Below are 17,155 nucleotides of genomic sequence, written 5' to 3'. Positions count from 1 at the left end.
GCTAGGCTAAAGGTTGAAATATATTTACAATACACATTTACGGAATATAGCAATTATTCCACTATTTTCGAATAAGTAAGAAGTTTACCAATGAGCACCATGGGCAAGAGTGGGTCCCCAAAGACCAGCGGCATGAATGGATCCAGAAGGTCCAGCGATAGTGGCTGGGACCGTTCCAGGTCCAGCTACGGTCAAACCATGGGCAAGTCCCAAACCAACTCCTCCTAATAAGCTTCATGTTAAGCTGTCTTTAGTGTAAATTTTTACTGTATTACCAACTAAACCATGTCCAAGTCCTAGAGAAGGTCCGACAATAGCGGAGTGTCCTGCAGAAGGTCCAATAATGGCAGAATGTCCTACAGAGGGTCCAACAATGGTAGCTCCATGCGTGGAGGGTCCTACAACAGCGGCACCATGTGCTGTTGGTCCTGATTAACGAAAAAATTTCAATTTTTCCAAAAAAATACTGGTGAAGTGTTTACATACCGACGATAGCAGCGCCATGAGCAACTGATCCAGCAAGAATGGCACCATGACCTAATCCACTGTGTCCAAGAATCAAACCACTAGGGGCGGCATAGGCAACAGAAAGGGTGGCAAGGGCAATGATCTAAAATTTTCTCAAATTGGTTTCCTAGTCCAAAAAGCTAAATTAAACACCGAGTTCTCACCAAACTGTTCATTGTGAATATGTCTTGTCTGGTTTAGGCACTGGACTTGTCTGTGACCTAACCCTCGTAAGACCCGGTATATATAATTCAAAGTATGACCTTCGAACTGGTACGACTAAGAACAGGAGAGTACGAAAAGTACCATTCCGGTCCATTATTGTTAAGTAACTTATCCGAATTGTTACATCATACAAACGGTGATTGGTATCGATTTTAGGGAAGCCAAAACATGAGCAGGAAAACATTTCTTATAGTCAAGGGTAGTGTACACGATAAAAAATAAATTAATAGGTACGGCAAGGTAGAGTAAATGGGTCTGCCTTTACATTATTTTGAACAACAAAGTAATTATAAATTTAATTTAAAAAACTACAGAATTGCTTGAACTGTACCCTGTTACAATTTTTGCAGTAAAAAATACGTTTCAGGCGTTACTATACATACTTGGGATTGGGAACCCTTTGATTTTGATTGAACTGTTTGTGGGTGATATTAAACTACAATATATAAAAATAATACCATGTGACCTTACTTCAATGAATGTATTTACAATACTATACTGCAACAATATAAAAAATATCAACTAAAAATATAAAAAAAGGTTTTGTACAAGTTGTGGCTTCACTGTTTAATAAATACCATAAGCACGCATACACACAACATTCACACTTGGTGGCTCAAAGCCGAGTACAAAAAACATTAATAAAAAACAATTTCGGTGCAATTTTAAGCCAAAAACAATAATAATAAGTTTTAAAAACTTTTACTTTTCAACTGCCTAATTTTTAAGTTAATATACCATAATCGTCGAGTCTAAAACCCTCAAATAGAATGAAGAAACGTAAAAAAAAACCTGCAGCTGTAAGAAAATAGATGACGAAAAAACCCACTTATACTGTAAATTTTACAATAAACAATAACAAAGCTTTTGTTGGGCGTTTTAAAGAAAATAAGCGGCATTACAACAAATAGTCAGAAGTGTGAACACATTCAGTCGTTAAAAATCTGGAATAAATGCGTAAAATGCAGCCTAATTTACTGATTACGTAGTTGATAACTACCGAAGCTTTGGGCGGATTTTACCTTCCCTAGGTGAGCAGTTACTTGGCAATTTTCTACGTTCATCCTCTTGTAATACTAAAATACAAAATTGTTTTAGTTGTTCAGTTTTTTTATAAAGTTTTACTGACCTCCAAACAATCCCAGACTGTCTAGTTGGCTAATTGAACCCAGGGATGATCTAAAACGTCCTCGGCTGAAAATCGTAAATCTGGCGATAATTGCAACATATCATAGATCAGATCTTTGGCCAAGGAGGACACGTCTTGCCAGTATTCGTCGGGAAAATCGTAACGGCCTGTACATTTTTTTTTTAAATAAGTTACATTAATGAAATTAAAACTTACCGGAAAGTATACAATCAAATAGCTTTTCCTGGTCATTGTCCAAGCTGGCAAACGGTGGATATCCGCAAAGTAAAATATACAAAATTACGCCGGCAGCCCAGACATCAATCTGAAATTATCGAAAACTCAAACAATCATAAATCAAAGTGGCAAAAACGCACCTTTAGACCGTATCCACTTTCGGTTAAAATTTCTGGTGCTACATAAGTAGGAGTTCCACAAACAGTGTAAAGTGGACCAGTTACTTCGCAGGCCAAACCAAAATCACCCAATTTCAGACATTTTACTTTGCCATTGTCCATCTCGACCTGAAATTTGTTAATCCTCATATTCTGACCTCGATCCAGCACAACAGAAATAAACAAACCAAAAGATTTTCAGGCTTAACATCCCTATGAACTATATTTAATTTGTGCAAGTACGCTAAACCGGACACAAGATGTTTGATCATTAACGCAGCTTGTTCCTCTGAGAATTTCTGAGCAACAGTTATCACATCGAATAAGTCACCTCCTGAAAGGTTTAGTTTGGTGATTTTAATTTTTTTTTTAGTCTTAAATTTGTAAGTAAATACCCGCTACATATTCACAGACTAGATACAACATATGTTTGGTGTCATGGTCTTCAACCAGGTAAATAATGTTTGGATGGCTAATCATCCTTAGAATTTTAACTTCATTCTCTATCATGTCCTCCTGCAATCCGTCACTATTAGACCAAAACAAGACATGATAACCTGAAACCTACCTTTCCTTTGCATTTTGATTTATCAATAATTTTTAAGGCATATTCAGTTTCAGTGATCACATGTTTGCACAGACGAACTACAGCGAAATTACCATCACCTATCATCCTTCCCACCGTATATTTGCCCTTAAGTCCAGGCGGTAACACAATATTATTGTCTAAGCTTAATTTTCTTAACAAACTCTCATCCGAGTCGTACGTCCCGTTTTTCTCCTTCTTCGGCATTTTCGGTTTGGGTCCCGTTCTTAAAAAAAATCGCACATCATTCTGACTGGTCAAATAGCAAACTATTTGAGTTTTACCCGTTCGAATGACAGGAAGTTTTTTTGTATTGCTGTATGGCTTTACTCTCTTCGAAATCCAATTCGAAGTCTTCTTGGGTGTGTCTCTCATTACCGTAAATAAAAAATACCTCGTCGGTGTCGAAAAACTGAGGTAAAGTTGTTACTTGCTGACCTAGTTGAGAGTTAATAGCAGATATAAGTACACAGTTATAACAAGTTAGTAAAAACTGTTCTTTGGTTTTATTTGTATTAAACACACACTATTTTCGTTACAAAATAAGACTAACCTGATACGGTGTAGACTTTCCTTACAGCTAATTGGGCCAATTCCGAAAATGCACTTAAAACAGACTCCATGCTAGATGAGTTACGTTTATTTAAAAGAATTCGCTGAATCTAAAATTGTGCATCAATATATTAGTGTGGCAGACATAAAATAGACAATTTCAGTTACTTTTCTAGGCTTAATTCCGTGTTTGATTATGACTACTATTCTAGGCCGAACACAATCAGGCGGTGTAATTTTAGGAGTACTATTTAGTAAACTTTTATTTCTATGGACTTTTCTGGATTTGAGGGTATCAGTTTGAGTGTATTCTACCTTTTTAAAAGGTTCACCTTTCCCACTCACTACGTACTCCCTGCCGTCTTCCAGTTCTTCGATGCTTAAAACCTTAAAATGAAGTCGGTTTTACACTGAATCACACTAGTAGAAATATGAAGAACTACCTACTACTATCTAGGTCATAAACTGAAAATGATAATAAATCAAACCACAGAAATTTCACTATACATTTCTCATTATTTTTTTTACTGTCTTTCATTGAAGCGTGCAGAACGTCTTTTGTCACAGCAAAAACCGTTTTGTTACAGCTTGATGATTTCCCTTGCATTTCCTTCTGTAAAAGCGTAACCGATGCAGTCGCGCGTTTTAAAATCAATTTACTCCATGAATATTCAAAATTCGTGGATTTGTTTAACTCACTTGCATGATAATGAAGCGCAGTCTACTGTTTGCCACCAGGGAAGAATAACAAATTAGAAAGGTATTTTGTGTGATAAGGAACATTTACTCTGATATTCCTTGTAAAGTTCAACCAACTTGAATAACAAATGTACTAGTTTAAGTATAAAATAACGACGCGGATAATAAGAATAAAAATAATGGAGTAATATTACTGTTACTGATATACTCAGTATAACAGTTTACACAAAACACAGTTGACTAATTCAGCACTATGAGAAGGAATTTGGATTTTTTAATAACAGCAGTGCTTACGTATTTCTTTTATGTGTCACTATTAATAAGAAACAATAGTAATTGGTCAAGCTAATAGTGATGGTCATAAGACATCTAAACAAATATTTATACTACAACTCATTAAAATCTCTTTCTCTCTCAAGTAAATTTTAATTTCTCCAATATTAACATTTAGTTACAAATTGAAAAATAAGGAATTAGTTTTAGTTATCTTATTAAAATGTAATATCTGTCACCACCTACTTGGCTTCCAATACAACTTAAATTAATTACTATTATCAGTTATGATGTCAATATTTGTAAATACTTGGAAAGATTGTACCATAAACAAAAATTATATTTTATTAATACAACACTCTAAGAAGATTATTATAATTGATACAAATGATGATATGATATACAAAAAAAGTGTCAAAATGCAATAAAATCAGTATCAATATCAAAACAGTTTTTGCTCAAACACATTAATCCACTAATTAATTTGCAAGTAAATGTGTAAATTTCAATTATTTCTATCAGCTACTTCATTGTATTCAAGCATCAGGAATTCAGTAAAAAAACAACAAATGAGAAGAAATTAGTCAGAGATACCAGGTACTCCCTATCACCTAAATGCACTATTTTTAGACAGGTCTAATAAAAATAAAACACATTACAGATGTTTATTCCAACTTTAAAACTGGGTTATCATTACTGTGTGATTTGAATCTCTTTAGTTTTTTGTAAGCCCCAAGGCAAAAGAAATAAATAATGCTATTTCCAGATCCCCTCATTAACAATCAATGATTGAAAGAGTAATGTAGTAGATCTTGGAATGCAATAAAGTGTGAAATGTGGAGCTTGATTAGTTATTTAAAGAAACAACAAACCAAAGTTAAAAGTCACTCACCTTTTTACCATCCATAGAGTAAATATTTCTTACCCCATTTGGAAGGGTGACACTTTTGCCAATTAAATTAGTCAGTTCATTTGTAAGGCTATCAAATGATCTGTATCTCTCTGGAGCTACAGGTATCACAACTCCATTAAAAAATTTGTTACCATTATGGTAAAATCTAGAAAATTACCAGAATCAATGTGGAGGCAGGACTAATACATAATAAAAGTGCACAAACCTGACTCTTTTAGCTTTCGTAGTTCTTGAAGTCGATGAAGGCCTGAATTTAGCTTTAGGATCATCCAATCCATTCTCAAATGACTTCTCAGAATCAGATCTGAGTGAGTTGAAACTGGCTGGTGAAATACTTCGGGAATTGATCAGATTATTCTTGGACATGGTTTTTCGTGGAGTTGCGGCCCTCGTCTTATTTACGTATAGTCATAATATTGAATTTTTAAAAGGATATGAGAAGCGGGTCGTTTTGATGGGGTATGGTACCGCCTAGCACAGCTGTCACTAGGCAAAACAATTAAAAGGCACTGAAACTGACTCGTAGGTTGTTACAATTACGCGACACGGACCGATGAAGAAAAATACATTGTTTAAAGCCTCAAAAAAACGCGAAATTGTTTAGGTGTAACTGTTTATTTCATGAAAAAGTTAATAACCTCTTTTTGAGAGGTGGGAAGTGGGAAGTAAAGTGGGAAGTGGGAAATTATTTATGTCAATTGTCAGTGTCAGATGACTCAGATGTTTCAAAGAGATTGACTTTTTTTGATGCAGCATTGCCACTATCTGTCCATAAAAACTGAGTTAAATAATAAAAAATATTTTCTAAAATAACACAGGTCTTATCCACAACACTACAAAATTACGGTGTTTTCTTGTTTTTGAACTATTTTACTACAATGCATAATATTTAATTCAACTTTCCATTCTGATTCAAAGACTTTGCCCAGAGACCTTGCCAACCAGAATTCTAGTTAAATCCGGCAACAGTGCCAAAAAACGTCTTGTGCTGACATATTGAGGTTAAGTTTGTGTTGTTTTGTTATTTATTTTTATTTAAATTTCCCAATTATTTTCTTTGCTTTAATTCAAGACTGTTTTTTTGTGTTTTAAAGCAGCATAAAAATGAGCAACATAAGTGAATGGTCACAGTCTCCCGAATATCTCAGTTTTCGCAGCAGCATTTCCCTGAGAAGAATTGTTGTTGATGCAGATGATTCCAAGGTAAACTATTTCTTTGTACTGCTGATGTTGCAATTACAACTGTTAATAAAGGGTTGGCGCATTTACGATTGTGGGCCTAAAACAGTCCGGTATCCTTTAATATGTCTTCCACCTGTGTCTGGAACTGCAGACATATTTTTCCGACAAGCCTTAGCTTTATCAGCAAGAGGAATCAGGGTAATTTTAGCTGAAGCGCCGCCCTACTGGTCTGTTAAAGAATGGTGAACTCACTCTGATCCTTAAAATGATCAACACTAAAGTACTGTTAATTTAGGTGTGATGGTTTTAGAAAGCTGCTAGACTATTTAAATTTAGTCAAAGTTCATATTTTTGGAGCTTCTTTAGGGGGATATTTAGCGCAAAAATTTGCTGAATATACCGCCACTAGCCCTCGTGTAGTCTCTTTAGTACTATGCAACAGCTTTTCAGACACCAGTATTTTTAAAGGTCATGACAGTACAGCATTATACTGGATGCTACCAGCTTTAGTATTGAAAAGAATGCTCATGTCTAATTTTGAGCCTGAACCTGCTAAAGATCCAGATATGGTGAGGGCAGTGGATTTTATGGTGGAAAAGGTGTGTTTTTGTTATTATTTTTATGAATAAATATTTTAGTTAAAGAACATATTGCAGCTGGAGAGCCTTACTCAGAGTGAACTAGCCAGTAGACTGACTTTAAATTGTACTAAAGGTTATGTGGAAGCCCACAAATTGAGAGACATTCCCATCACTATTGTAGATGTTTTTGATAGATCACCTTTAAGTGCCTCAGTGCGTGAGGAATTGTACAAATGTTATCCTCATGCAAAGTTAGGCCATTTGAAAACTGGTGGTTATTTTCCTTATTTGAGCAGAAGTGCTGAAGTAAACTTACATTTAATGGTAAGTCATAGAGTGAACTTTAATGGTGATGTTAATTGGTTGGGTTGGGTTTTTAGATTCATTTAAGACAGTTTGAAGATAGTCCTTCATCTGCAAGCTGTAAGTCTTAATGATGATTTTATGCTTATGATTTTGATGTTTTAATAATTCAGTTAGTTTCTGCAGTCTTGCCTTAAGAGTCTAAAATAGTCTCTGTTATTTAGTACCAAAAACTGTTGATTATTGGATATTGATTTAAACTTTCAAAGACAATAGGTAGCTTCAAAAGAAACTTACTGGTAGTCTATAATGATTATTACAAAAAACACTTTGTTGTAATAATAATTTTTAATCTGTGCATTTATTTAAATTGAACTTATAAATTAATAGTAAAAATACAAACATTTTGTGATATCATAGGTTTAAAAAGTATGCATAGCTATACATATTAAAAAAATGTAAATATTTTTAAAAGTGCAATAAATTGTAATTCAAAATTTAAGTCACATTTTTTCTCCAGTCTGGAACACCTCTGAAACAATCCTCAAAGAATAATATACCTATTTACTTCAGTAGTAAAAAAACTTACAATTTTGGCACAGAAATCACAGGCCAACCAGCTAAAGGTTCTTTCAATGCTCTGACTCTTTGAGTCCACTGTACAGTGGGCTTTAAAAGCCTTTTTGGGTCCCTGGAAATTGGCGGACCCGACTGTACTCTTTTAACAAGAAGTTTCTCTTCCGATTTGCTGCGGACTTGTCGCATCCTTAAAACGTGCATTTCGTCCATTGATTGGAATTGTTTGATCATTCTGTTGGCGTTTACAGCCCTACAAGAAAGTCGTAAAAGTATTTTTTGCAGGGTGGGGCATTTAAATTGGTACCGTCGTTTCTTTTCTAACTCTTCGTTAAATTGTTCTTGTTGCTTTTGACACTGTTCAAACAATTTTTTGCTTTCTTTCCATTCATTTACGAGTTTTTTCATTTCGTTTTGCTTTCTCCTTCTAAGTCTTTCTTTTTCAATTTTTTCCATGGCGCGTTGTTTTTCGATTTCAAGTTCCAACAGCAGTTTTTCCTCTTTTTCAACCTGAAAATTGTTATTGTCTGAGGATCTACAAGGAGAGTTTAAAACAATACAACATACTTTCCAATGTATTAATTGCTCTTTTAGGTCAGTGTTGTTTTTTTTGTTCGTTGTTGCCGTTAGAGTTTCAGATGATTTGTTTGACAAGAGAGTTTTGTCTGAGTTAGGGGATAAACTCCTGTTTTGCTTCCACTTTAAAATTGCATCTTTTTTTTTATTTTGCAACTTAAGGTATTGCTTGTACCACTCATTGTGTTCTTTTATAACATCCACACTTAAATCTGCAATAAGTTGTATAAGTCAAATTTTCTGGGTTGATTAACATAGTTAGGTACCGGGTAGTACTTCATGTATTTGGTTAGCCAATTCATCAGCATTTTTACACTTTTTCCTCATTTTTAAAAAGAACAAATGGTCGTCTTGCCTCCAGCCGTTTTCGTGACCGCCACTTTCGTGGACAAAGTCGAAAAATTGTCTGACTTCCTACAGAAAAAAAATCTGATTTAAGACTAAACAATTAAACAAACTTACTTTGCATTCTCCTGACAGTGGTTTGGTTTTAATTTTTGGTGGAATAAAGTGAAAGTCAGCAATATTGCTATAGGTGCCACTCCATTCAATAGTTTTAATATTGTAGTACAATTCCAACTCATCTTGCAATTCGTTTTCAAGGGAGTTTAATTTTTGGAGTTCAGATTTTGAGTTTTTTTTTAGATTTAAAATGTTTTCTTGGATGTCTATCATTTCTTTTTTGAATGCTTCAAAGTCTGAAATCGTTTTTGAAGCAAATGGTAACACCATTAAATTAATATTAAGTAAAGTGTACTATTTATAATTTTTACCTTTAATTTCTCCCATTTTTCTATTTTTTAGCAACTCCACTTTGACTTTTAAGGCTTTGGTGATGTTTTGAACATCTTTGCAAAATATCTGCTGCTCTTTACATCTAAAAATATAAGTTTATAAAACTTTTTGGGACCCCAAATCTAATCATCACCTCAATTCATTAGTAGAACTGTAAAATTCGACCAATTTTGAATCGCAACATTTGTCGTATTTATGCACGAGAGTTTTAATACTTTTATCCAAAGTCGTCTCCACATTTTCCAGCCTAATTCCTTCACAATGACCGCTAAATATCAACATTTCGGCCGGCTTTTTTGTTATGTTTCTGCAAATTTATTGATCAAACTTTTGAATATTTGAATTTGAAAATTTAAAAGGTGACTGACAGTGGGGGCGCTAGCGTATTATGGAAATGTCAACTGAAAACTGTCTTCTGCCAAAATTCAATTAAAGTGGGGTTATAGTTACATTTTTTGTAAGGTTATGTGTTATAATTGTTTTTAACAAAACTAAATAAAAAAGTTTATAATTTTCTGAAAAAGCAAGTTTTCTGTACCCCACAAGCTGGCTGAAATTATAAACTAATCAGAATGTGGTCTAGGAATTTATTAAAAACTGCCCTACAGGTAAAAATGCTACTTTGACTTTTTTAAGATTACCACTAAAAAAAAGCATTGTAGAATAAGCAGGTGCTTAATAACTGGAGACAGATTTCAATAAGGCAAAAGTCGTACACCCCTATAAACACCGTGGTAATGTTCGTTCCTCAGCAAGAGGCTTGGATTGTAGAGAGGATGGGCAAATTCCATAGGATATTAGAGCCTGGTTTAAACATTCTAATTCCCATAGCAGATAGAGTGAAGTATGTTCAAAGCCTTAAGGAAATTGCAGTGGACATACCTAAACAGAGTGCTATCACTTCAGATAATGTTACTTTAAGCATTGATGGTGTTTTGTATTTAAGAATAGTTGATCCTTATTTGGCTAGTTATGGGGTTGAAGACCCTGAGTTTGCTATTACTCAACTGGCACAGGTTTGTTATTCAAGTAACTCATTTCAATTTTAGTGGTTATTACTATATTTTAGACTACTATGAGGTCAGAGTTGGGTAAAATTTCTTTAGATAAAGTATTCAGAGAACGAGAAAGTCTCAATGTAAATATGGTAGAGTCAATAAATAAAGCTAGTGAGGCTTGGGGCATGACATGTCTCAGGTATGAAATTCGTGACATTAAACTGCCACCAAGGGTCCAAGAAGCCATGCAAATGCAAGTGTGTATACTAGTTTTTTAATGGAATGCTACCTTTACTAATTGTTTTCAAATAGGTTGAAGCAGAACGAAAAAAGAGAGCTGCAGTTTTAGAATCTGAGGGTGTTAGAGCCGCTGAAATTAATGTGGCTGAAGGTACCTAATCAGTTAACTGCATAATATTTTTATTAATAAACATGATGTAGGTAAGAGACAAGCAAGAATATTAGCTTCTGAGGCTGACAGGCAAGAGCAAATAAACAAGGCAATTGGTGAAGCTTCGGCTATTAAAGCTGTAGCTGAAGCCAGGGCAAAAGGTCTTGAGGTTGGTTAATTGTTAGGAAAATCCAGGCAGTTAATTTAAAATTGTTCAATAGCTTGTAGCTGGGGCTTTACTGTCAGAAAAAGGTTCAAATGCTGCCGCTCTCACTATAGCCGAACAATATGTTAGTGCATTTGATAATTTAGCCCGGACTAATAACACTCTGATACTGCCTGCCAATGCTAATGACATTTCCAGTATTGTAACACAGGTAAATGCTGAAACAAGTTGTAAAAGAAGCTTAATTTGGATTTGTTTCAGGCAATGTCAGTGTATTCAACTGTAACTAAGCAGCAATCTTTGCACAAAAAGACTGGTTTTAAGAAAATACTTCCATTGAAACCTCAAGATAATTTAGCCGAATATTTTAGTGATGAGGAGGAGTTGAGGAAGCACAAAGAAAAATTAGAATTGGAACATAAGAATGTTACTCCAAAATAAATTAAGATTAATGTGATTTGTTTTATTTTGTGTCCTCCTATATGTTTTACACTTCAGTAGGTTATTTAGTGGCATAAATCCTAATATACACCATCACTGACAATCAACACTTCACAATAACATTCTATAGTATTTCCACTTTGAAAAATACTCTTTATAGCTATTTGACTAGCTCTTCATGTAAAGTAGTTAATATATTCAGGAAGACCCTTCAGACTTAATGAAGAATAAACATTTAAGGGCAAAATTATTAATATATCCCCCAAAAACCCAAAGGTAAACTAATTTGAAGTGTATATGTTATATACATATTAATGGTTTTGTTTGGGGAAACTGAATATAAAAGCCTGTCCAGAGATTTGGAAAGACACTTCCAGGCAGCAGCAACGTTAAACCTATCAAAATGGCCCATTTCAGTAATCGTACTTTTGTGGTAGTCTTACTAATTGCATTAGCGATCAGCCAAGGAGTTTTAGGCAGAAGTAAGTTTTGTATTTATTTATTTTTTGGTCATCAAATGGTAAAAACTTTCCAGTGGGTTGTGCGTTTTACGGCCATTCATGTTACGGCGGTCTGGGTAAACGGTCCAATTTGGAAGAAGCTAAGTTAGATGGAGTAGAACAGTCCAACAATGAGCTATTTCCCGATAGTCCAGCGTACGGTTTTAAAGGTAGTTTGTGTTAAGATGATGTTGCACTGAAATGTAATTGGTATGAGTGATTCAGGGTCGGTCAATTATCAAGCCGATCAACCTTTCATTCCAAGCAGAGCTTTAAGATTGTTGAATGATTCCCCTGAGCAGTACAGTAAAATTAATAAGTACGTCAAAGAATGGGTAAGTTAACATCATTCAGTATTTCAGTATGAATTTAACGAAATTAATAATATACAATAAAAATGTATAATCATATAAAGTCATTCAGCCTAAAAAGGTAAAGAAACCCATTTATTTGTATTTCGAAATATTCATTTTTATCAGAGGTTTTGACATGTTTTATTTTTTCACAACCACTACTGTTGTTACATAAGAGGGTGTATAATCAACACGTGTTGACCCCATATTGCAAATAAAATCTTAGTGGTTAGTGACCTTAAAACGATAATATACACTACTTTTAATTAAACAATTTCAGATTATCGATTACTTGAAGAACGAAGAAACGGAATAAGTGAAATAAGAAGATGAACATCAGTGTAATTGCTTTATATGAGGCAAATAAAGAAATTTTGGGCAATTTAAACTGTTTTTCTTATTTTGTTTGGTATTGTTTTTCACCTACTTTAAACAAAACTCATCACTTTGCCATGTGGTAACTGCTTTTATCTAAACGAGATAAAATAATTAAACAATGCTTCATTGTTTAATTTGTAAGTGCAATCCACCAGCAGCACTTACAAGATGTATACGCATTTTTCTGAAGGTAAGAATCAATTTGTTTTTTTCCTATTGGGTCTTTGATATGTTGTATTTCTTGTTATCAGTGTATACAGATTTAGCTAGGGTTGAGAGTGTTTATTTTCAAGATACGCCCAGACCATTCAAAGCATATTCCTATCAGAAGTATGTTGAGATAAACATGCTACACGCTAAAGGTTAATTTTAGTCGATTTGACCACGAAAAGTTTTATTGACCTGACATGACAAGTTTTAAATAGTTGTTGTTAGTGTTTTGTGTTGGTAGTGACTAGGTTTTAATAGTACAAAATGTCGTTTAGTTTGTCTGCAAAAACGTAATTTTACAATAACATTGATAGTAGGTTATAACAACGCTTTTCCACTACTAGGAAATATTCAAGTCAACACCCTAAAAATGTAGTTTTGAGTAATAACATTTTTGAATTGTGGCGTGATCCTCCTCCAGATGAAGATCCAGTTGTAGTACCGGGTGTAGCGGAACTAGTAACTCAAAAAACTCTTCCCAGTTTATTAAACGATTTGTTGTACTCTGAGATGCGAACTAGTGACATGACAAATTTGGGAAACATTTTATTGGGTCAGTAAAACTTTATGTAACTCAAGAGTTGATCTGAAAATGTCAGTCTTATAGGGTACTCCGTTGAAGCTGATGCGGCACAAGATGACTCAAACGTAGGCCGACTCTCTCTAGCTCATGAAAAGCTTTCTTTCATCCCCAGCTTGATTTGTGAAGAGTTTGGATCAGTAGTGAAAATCCTGGATATTAGTGATAACAACATTAAGTAGTAAATCATGCAAGATGGAGGTAAATCCTGAAATAATGTTTTTCCTAGAGATTTGGGTTTTTTGGAGCATTTCACCGAACTGACGTCACTAATAGCAGACCGAAACCCGATTAACTCTGTGGACACTAACATACCCTGGTTATCCAAGTTAGAGCTGCTCTACCTTAATTATTGTAAAATTGATGACCTTTATTGGGTGGCCACTTTGAGGTACAATTGCCCTAAACTCAAATACTTATCTTTGATGGGAAACTCTGTAGTTCCTTCATTTATGACCAGGAGAAATATGTATCAATACCTACAGTACAGGTAATAAAATAAAAATGTGTGTGTATTCTTTGTAGTAAGTTTTGCCTTTATTTAGATTATATGTAATATCAGCCATCCCAAGTTTGATCCATTTAGATGATAAAAAAGTGACAGAAGATGAACGGATCCAAGCGAAAAATATGTACCCAACTCCCTTTGTGGAGCATATTTTAAAAAGTACAAGAGCTAAATTGCCTCAGTACCTTAGACGAATTACTAACAGAATGAATAGTTATTTTACGAATAAGAATACTTCACTACCGGGAGGAAATTGTATTTTATAACATTAACAACCACTGAATTAGACAAACCTTTTTAAACTTTCCTATGTGTTTTATTATTTAAACACAATTTATTGCTCAATGTAGGTGCCATAACCGTAAATAGGTACATCAGAAAACTTCAAGTACTCTGGAGCACTGAAGTGTTCAAATATGACAATTTCATTTTCACCTTCTTGAAGCAATCCTGCTGGTAAATACAGAGCTTGTTGAGGCCCTACAGCAAAGATTCTCCCCAAAACAAATCCGTTTACTATTACGATTCCTTTCCTCCAGTCTTGAATGTCAACAAATGTGTCTCTTAGAGGGGCTGAGACACTAAATGTGACCTGCAACCATCTGTTTGTGATTTATGATTCTATGTATTTTTTGGTTGGTAAAATTTACCCTGTATAAGGCTGGAGTAGCATCTCTTACATGAACTGGATGCCAGCCGGATAGTTGTTTGTTCCACGCTCTTTTAAATTCCAAAGGAATGATTTGCCAATTAGTAATCACCTCATCATCAACAAGGACGTCGTCAATTAAACCTAAAAATTCTCAGTTTTTTTCACTTCTAAAAAAATTGTATAACACAACCTTTGTACTGCTGGAACTGGTTAATTAATCCAAAGTTGTTGCGTGAGTTGTTATCTACGATAAGGTCTAGAGTGGCGTCCTCCAGATCTTCTTCGGTAAGTGTAATCATGGAGTTCTCCAGTCTCCAATATCTATTTATTGTTAATTCAGTATTTTGGTTTAAAGGTTGTAAGAATTGTTACCCAAATCCATCAAGGTCATCTAGACGAGTCAGTAATTGGTTAACCAGTTTGCCATTAACCAAAACCAGAACGTGGTCTCTGACGTAACCAGTTATTTTAAGAATGGCATGAGCTTTTAGGTTTATATTGGTCTTCCTGTATACGATATAACCAAAGCTTTGACCTAAAATTTAAATTTGTTTTTTGTTATCAAAATGTCATTTTCCAGATTTTTCTAAAACACTATAGGATACCTGAGTTGTTGTTAATAGGGAGCTTTTCCATGGATACGACATTTTCACTGTGAATCTTGTCTGGAAAATTCTCAATCAGTTCAGCGAGTAGAATTTGCTCTTCAATCTGCAAGTTTCACAATTTTGCCCAATCACTTGAAGTGAATTAATCTTACCTTAACATCTTCCAATTTGATTGGTTGAGGTGTTTCAGTTACGCTAGGCAAACGCGTTTTAACAGGATTGTATTTTTCGATTAAACGAACTGTAGCATTGAATTTGTCGGTGATTTGTCCTTGTTCGGTTATGGCGCTATCATAGTCATAACTGGAAATTTCCTATTTGGTGATTGTGTAACTGGTTGGATTTGTTGTCAAAAACCTTGTAACGCTGGGTTGTAGACCCGAATTATTCAAACCGTAACTGGAATCCCCTGCCCCGTTAGTAAATCCCCAATTGGTACTACCCACAAACATGTAAATGTTGACTGAAGATGGGTACTGCAAGATTTCCTCCAACACTGATTCGTACTTTTCCACCGGTACTAAGTTGTCAGTGTGATTTTCTGTGTAGTGATCGAACCATCCTAATCAAAATTCTCATATTGTATGGCGTTACTTTTTAAGGTACTATAGTACCAACCTGACCAAAATTCCATAGTCATTGTGGGTTTATCGGTTTGATATGTGTTTAGTAAATCCAAATTTTCTGTGGCATTTAAGTTGAAATTTGCGGTAATAAGTAATTCACCTGGAAGGGCACCTTGAGTTCCTACGTTCAATAAGGGATCAGAGGTGGACAGGGGAGCTGTGATTCCATTATCTCTGTATATCTTTAGTTCAAATTACTTGATACTGTAATAAATGACAAAACGACAATATTTCACACCTGAGTCAATGATCGTAAGTAATCAGGATCAATATTCCAAGTATTTCCATATTCGTTCTCCACTTGAAGTGCAATGATCGGTCCTCCGTTAGTAAATTGCAAAGGAGCCACAATTGAAAAAACAGCTTTAAAATATCTGGAAGCGTATCTCAAAAACCCACTATCATTAGTGCGGATTTTCAGAGGATCTAAGTCTTCTCTACTTAACAACCAGGAGGGCAAGCCTTAAATTAAACGGGTGTTGAGCTTTTTACAACCAAAACTTTAAAAACAAACCTCCATATTCGAATTCTGAGCAAATGTACGGTCCAGGTCGTAGCCACATAAACAAATCTTCCTCCTGAGCCATTTTGATAAACTTTTCAAGTTGGAGAAACTCCTCAAAGTCTGAACCTCCATCACCAAAATCAAACACACCTAAAATTTAACTCTCAACCTAATATTTCAACTGTAATTAAATCGTTTACCAGAATATGGTTCATGTAAGTTCCACGGTACGTAAGTTTCTATAGTGTTCAATCCAGAAGCTCTCATTTTCCTCAACCGGTCCCTCCAATAATCGGGATGAAGACGGAAATAATGGAACGCCCCACTAAGTATGGTGATGTTTTTCCCATTCAGCTGGAAGTATGATTGGTCTATGCTTAAGCCGCTGTGTATTCCTTCGGAAGTGTAGTATTCATAGTTAGTTGGAAGTTCTTCGCTTCTAATTACGTGGAAAAACACCAGAAAACCAAATAGAGGAAGTAATGACGTAAATGCCGTCATTGTTCTAGCAGAAGATGTTTATGACTGAATTCAAAGCTTTTACTTGAAGATACTTAAATTGTGTGTTTGAAGTAGGAATTTCGCTTTATTTTATCAAAATATTTAAGTGTAGCAATTGATATAATTGTAATCTTTTCTGTGTCCGATCTACAAACGAAGAGAACACACATTACATTAATAAAACCTTTGTCTAAATGTTAGTAGTGTGCGCAACCTCTAGAAATATAAATGGCACTCTAAAGTTATTTCTTTTTAAATAATTGTTATGCTTTGCATGATTTTTTATTAAGTATTTTGTTTTGTAATTAATTAAACTTAGTAATCGCAATTATACAACAACTGATTGAAACTGAAGTACTCATGTATAAGTATTATTAAATATTATCTTATGGCTTAAAGAGCCTCTCACTTTATTATTGCATGATAAGAAATCTTATAACTACCTG

At 34.6% G+C, this 17,155-nt stretch overlaps 8 protein-coding genes across 11 annotated transcripts; 4 read left to right on the top strand and 4 right to left on the bottom strand.

Moving 5' to 3' along the window:
- Positions 1–2: 2 nt before the first annotated feature.
- LOC145735259 (uncharacterized) lies at positions 3–830 on the bottom strand. The gene is made up of 4 exons (XM_081989098.1): positions 672–830; positions 487–610; positions 276–428; positions 3–224 (listed from the first exon to the last, which is right to left on the bottom strand). Exons 1-4 carry the CDS (start codon positions 681–683, stop codon positions 85–87), a joined length of 429 nt encoding a protein of 142 aa, XP_081845224.1. The 5' UTR covers positions 684–830; the 3' UTR covers positions 3–84.
- Positions 831–1,198: 368 nt separating this feature from the next.
- Positions 1,199–5,962, bottom strand: LOC145735248 (serine/threonine-protein kinase GD17699). Its single transcript, XM_081989081.1, has 12 exons — positions 5,485–5,962; positions 5,259–5,424; positions 3,563–3,781; positions 3,396–3,504; positions 3,127–3,280; positions 2,825–3,068; positions 2,652–2,772; positions 2,445–2,590; positions 2,239–2,385; positions 2,078–2,186; positions 1,862–2,028; positions 1,199–1,808 (listed from the first exon to the last, which is right to left on the bottom strand). The coding sequence occupies exons 1-11, from the start codon at positions 5,643–5,645 to the stop codon at positions 1,883–1,885; spliced, it is 1,722 nt and encodes a 573-aa protein (XP_081845207.1). The 5' UTR covers positions 5,646–5,962; the 3' UTR covers positions 1,199–1,808; positions 1,862–1,882.
- Positions 5,963–6,260: 298 nt separating this feature from the next.
- LOC145735256 (maspardin-like) lies at positions 6,261–7,847 on the top strand. Its single transcript, XM_081989092.1, has 5 exons — positions 6,261–6,482; positions 6,534–6,703; positions 6,757–7,060; positions 7,118–7,366; positions 7,423–7,847. The coding sequence occupies exons 1-5, from the start codon at positions 6,384–6,386 to the stop codon at positions 7,474–7,476; spliced, it is 876 nt and encodes a 291-aa protein (XP_081845218.1). The 5' UTR covers positions 6,261–6,383; the 3' UTR covers positions 7,477–7,847.
- On the bottom strand, positions 7,688–9,611 carry LOC145735250 (coiled-coil domain-containing protein 112-like). Its single transcript, XM_081989084.1, has 8 exons — positions 9,426–9,611; positions 9,271–9,374; positions 8,960–9,195; positions 8,764–8,911; positions 8,489–8,709; positions 8,229–8,431; positions 7,935–8,174; positions 7,688–7,877 (listed from the first exon to the last, which is right to left on the bottom strand). Exons 1-8 carry the CDS (start codon positions 9,572–9,574, stop codon positions 7,844–7,846), a joined length of 1,335 nt encoding a protein of 444 aa, XP_081845210.1. The 5' UTR covers positions 9,575–9,611; the 3' UTR covers positions 7,688–7,843.
- Positions 9,612–9,722: 111 nt separating this feature from the next.
- Positions 9,723–11,304, top strand: Stoml2 (stomatin like 2). Its single transcript, XM_081989086.1, has 7 exons — positions 9,723–9,900; positions 9,955–10,308; positions 10,362–10,547; positions 10,603–10,681; positions 10,732–10,850; positions 10,903–11,058; positions 11,109–11,304. The coding sequence occupies exons 1-7, from the start codon at positions 9,865–9,867 to the stop codon at positions 11,286–11,288; spliced, it is 1,110 nt and encodes a 369-aa protein (XP_081845212.1). The 5' UTR covers positions 9,723–9,864; the 3' UTR covers positions 11,289–11,304.
- Positions 11,305–11,609: 305 nt separating this feature from the next.
- Positions 11,610–12,529, top strand: CCHa2 (neuropeptide CCHamide-2). Its single transcript, XM_081989102.1, has 4 exons — positions 11,610–11,770; positions 11,824–11,958; positions 12,014–12,123; positions 12,422–12,529. Exons 1-4 carry the CDS (start codon positions 11,692–11,694, stop codon positions 12,455–12,457), a joined length of 360 nt encoding a protein of 119 aa, XP_081845228.1. The 5' UTR covers positions 11,610–11,691; the 3' UTR covers positions 12,458–12,529.
- A 32-nt stretch (positions 12,530–12,561) lies between these two features.
- On the top strand, positions 12,562–14,123 carry LOC145735254 (leucine-rich melanocyte differentiation-associated protein-like). Of its 4 annotated transcripts, none has more exons than XM_081989089.1 (5): positions 12,562–12,709; positions 13,151–13,282; positions 13,337–13,487; positions 13,539–13,799; positions 13,855–14,123. In XM_081989089.1, the coding sequence occupies exons 1-5, from the start codon at positions 12,688–12,690 to the stop codon at positions 14,081–14,083; spliced, it is 795 nt and encodes a 264-aa protein (XP_081845215.1). In that variant the 5' UTR covers positions 12,562–12,687; the 3' UTR covers positions 14,084–14,123. The 4 variants fall into 4 exon arrangements, with proteins under 4 accessions (XP_081845215.1, XP_081845217.1, XP_081845216.1 ...); XM_081989090.1 differs by having other exon boundaries at positions 12,574–12,709; positions 13,074–13,282; XM_081989088.1 differs by lacking the exon at positions 12,562–12,709 and adding an exon at positions 12,778–13,019 and having other exon boundaries at positions 13,074–13,282.
- Positions 14,057–16,757, bottom strand: LOC145735240 (beta-galactosidase-1-like protein 2). Its single transcript, XM_081989063.1, has 11 exons — positions 16,409–16,757; positions 16,218–16,358; positions 15,942–16,165; positions 15,696–15,885; positions 15,435–15,639; positions 15,230–15,380; positions 15,075–15,180; positions 14,842–15,004; positions 14,660–14,790; positions 14,468–14,610; positions 14,057–14,409 (listed from the first exon to the last, which is right to left on the bottom strand). The coding sequence occupies exons 1-11, from the start codon at positions 16,707–16,709 to the stop codon at positions 14,152–14,154; spliced, it is 2,013 nt and encodes a 670-aa protein (XP_081845189.1). The 5' UTR covers positions 16,710–16,757; the 3' UTR covers positions 14,057–14,151.
- Positions 16,758–17,155: the final 398 nt, after the last annotated feature.

Source organism: Ips typographus, linkage group LG11 (assembly GCF_016097725.1).
Source record: "Ips typographus isolate SLU linkage group LG11, UJ_Ityp_2.0, whole genome shotgun sequence".
Lineage (NCBI taxonomy): Eukaryota > Metazoa > Arthropoda > Insecta > Coleoptera > Curculionidae > Ips > Ips typographus.
The sequence above is the reverse complement of the archived record's forward strand: the minus strand, read 5'-3'. Positions and strand labels throughout refer to the sequence as shown.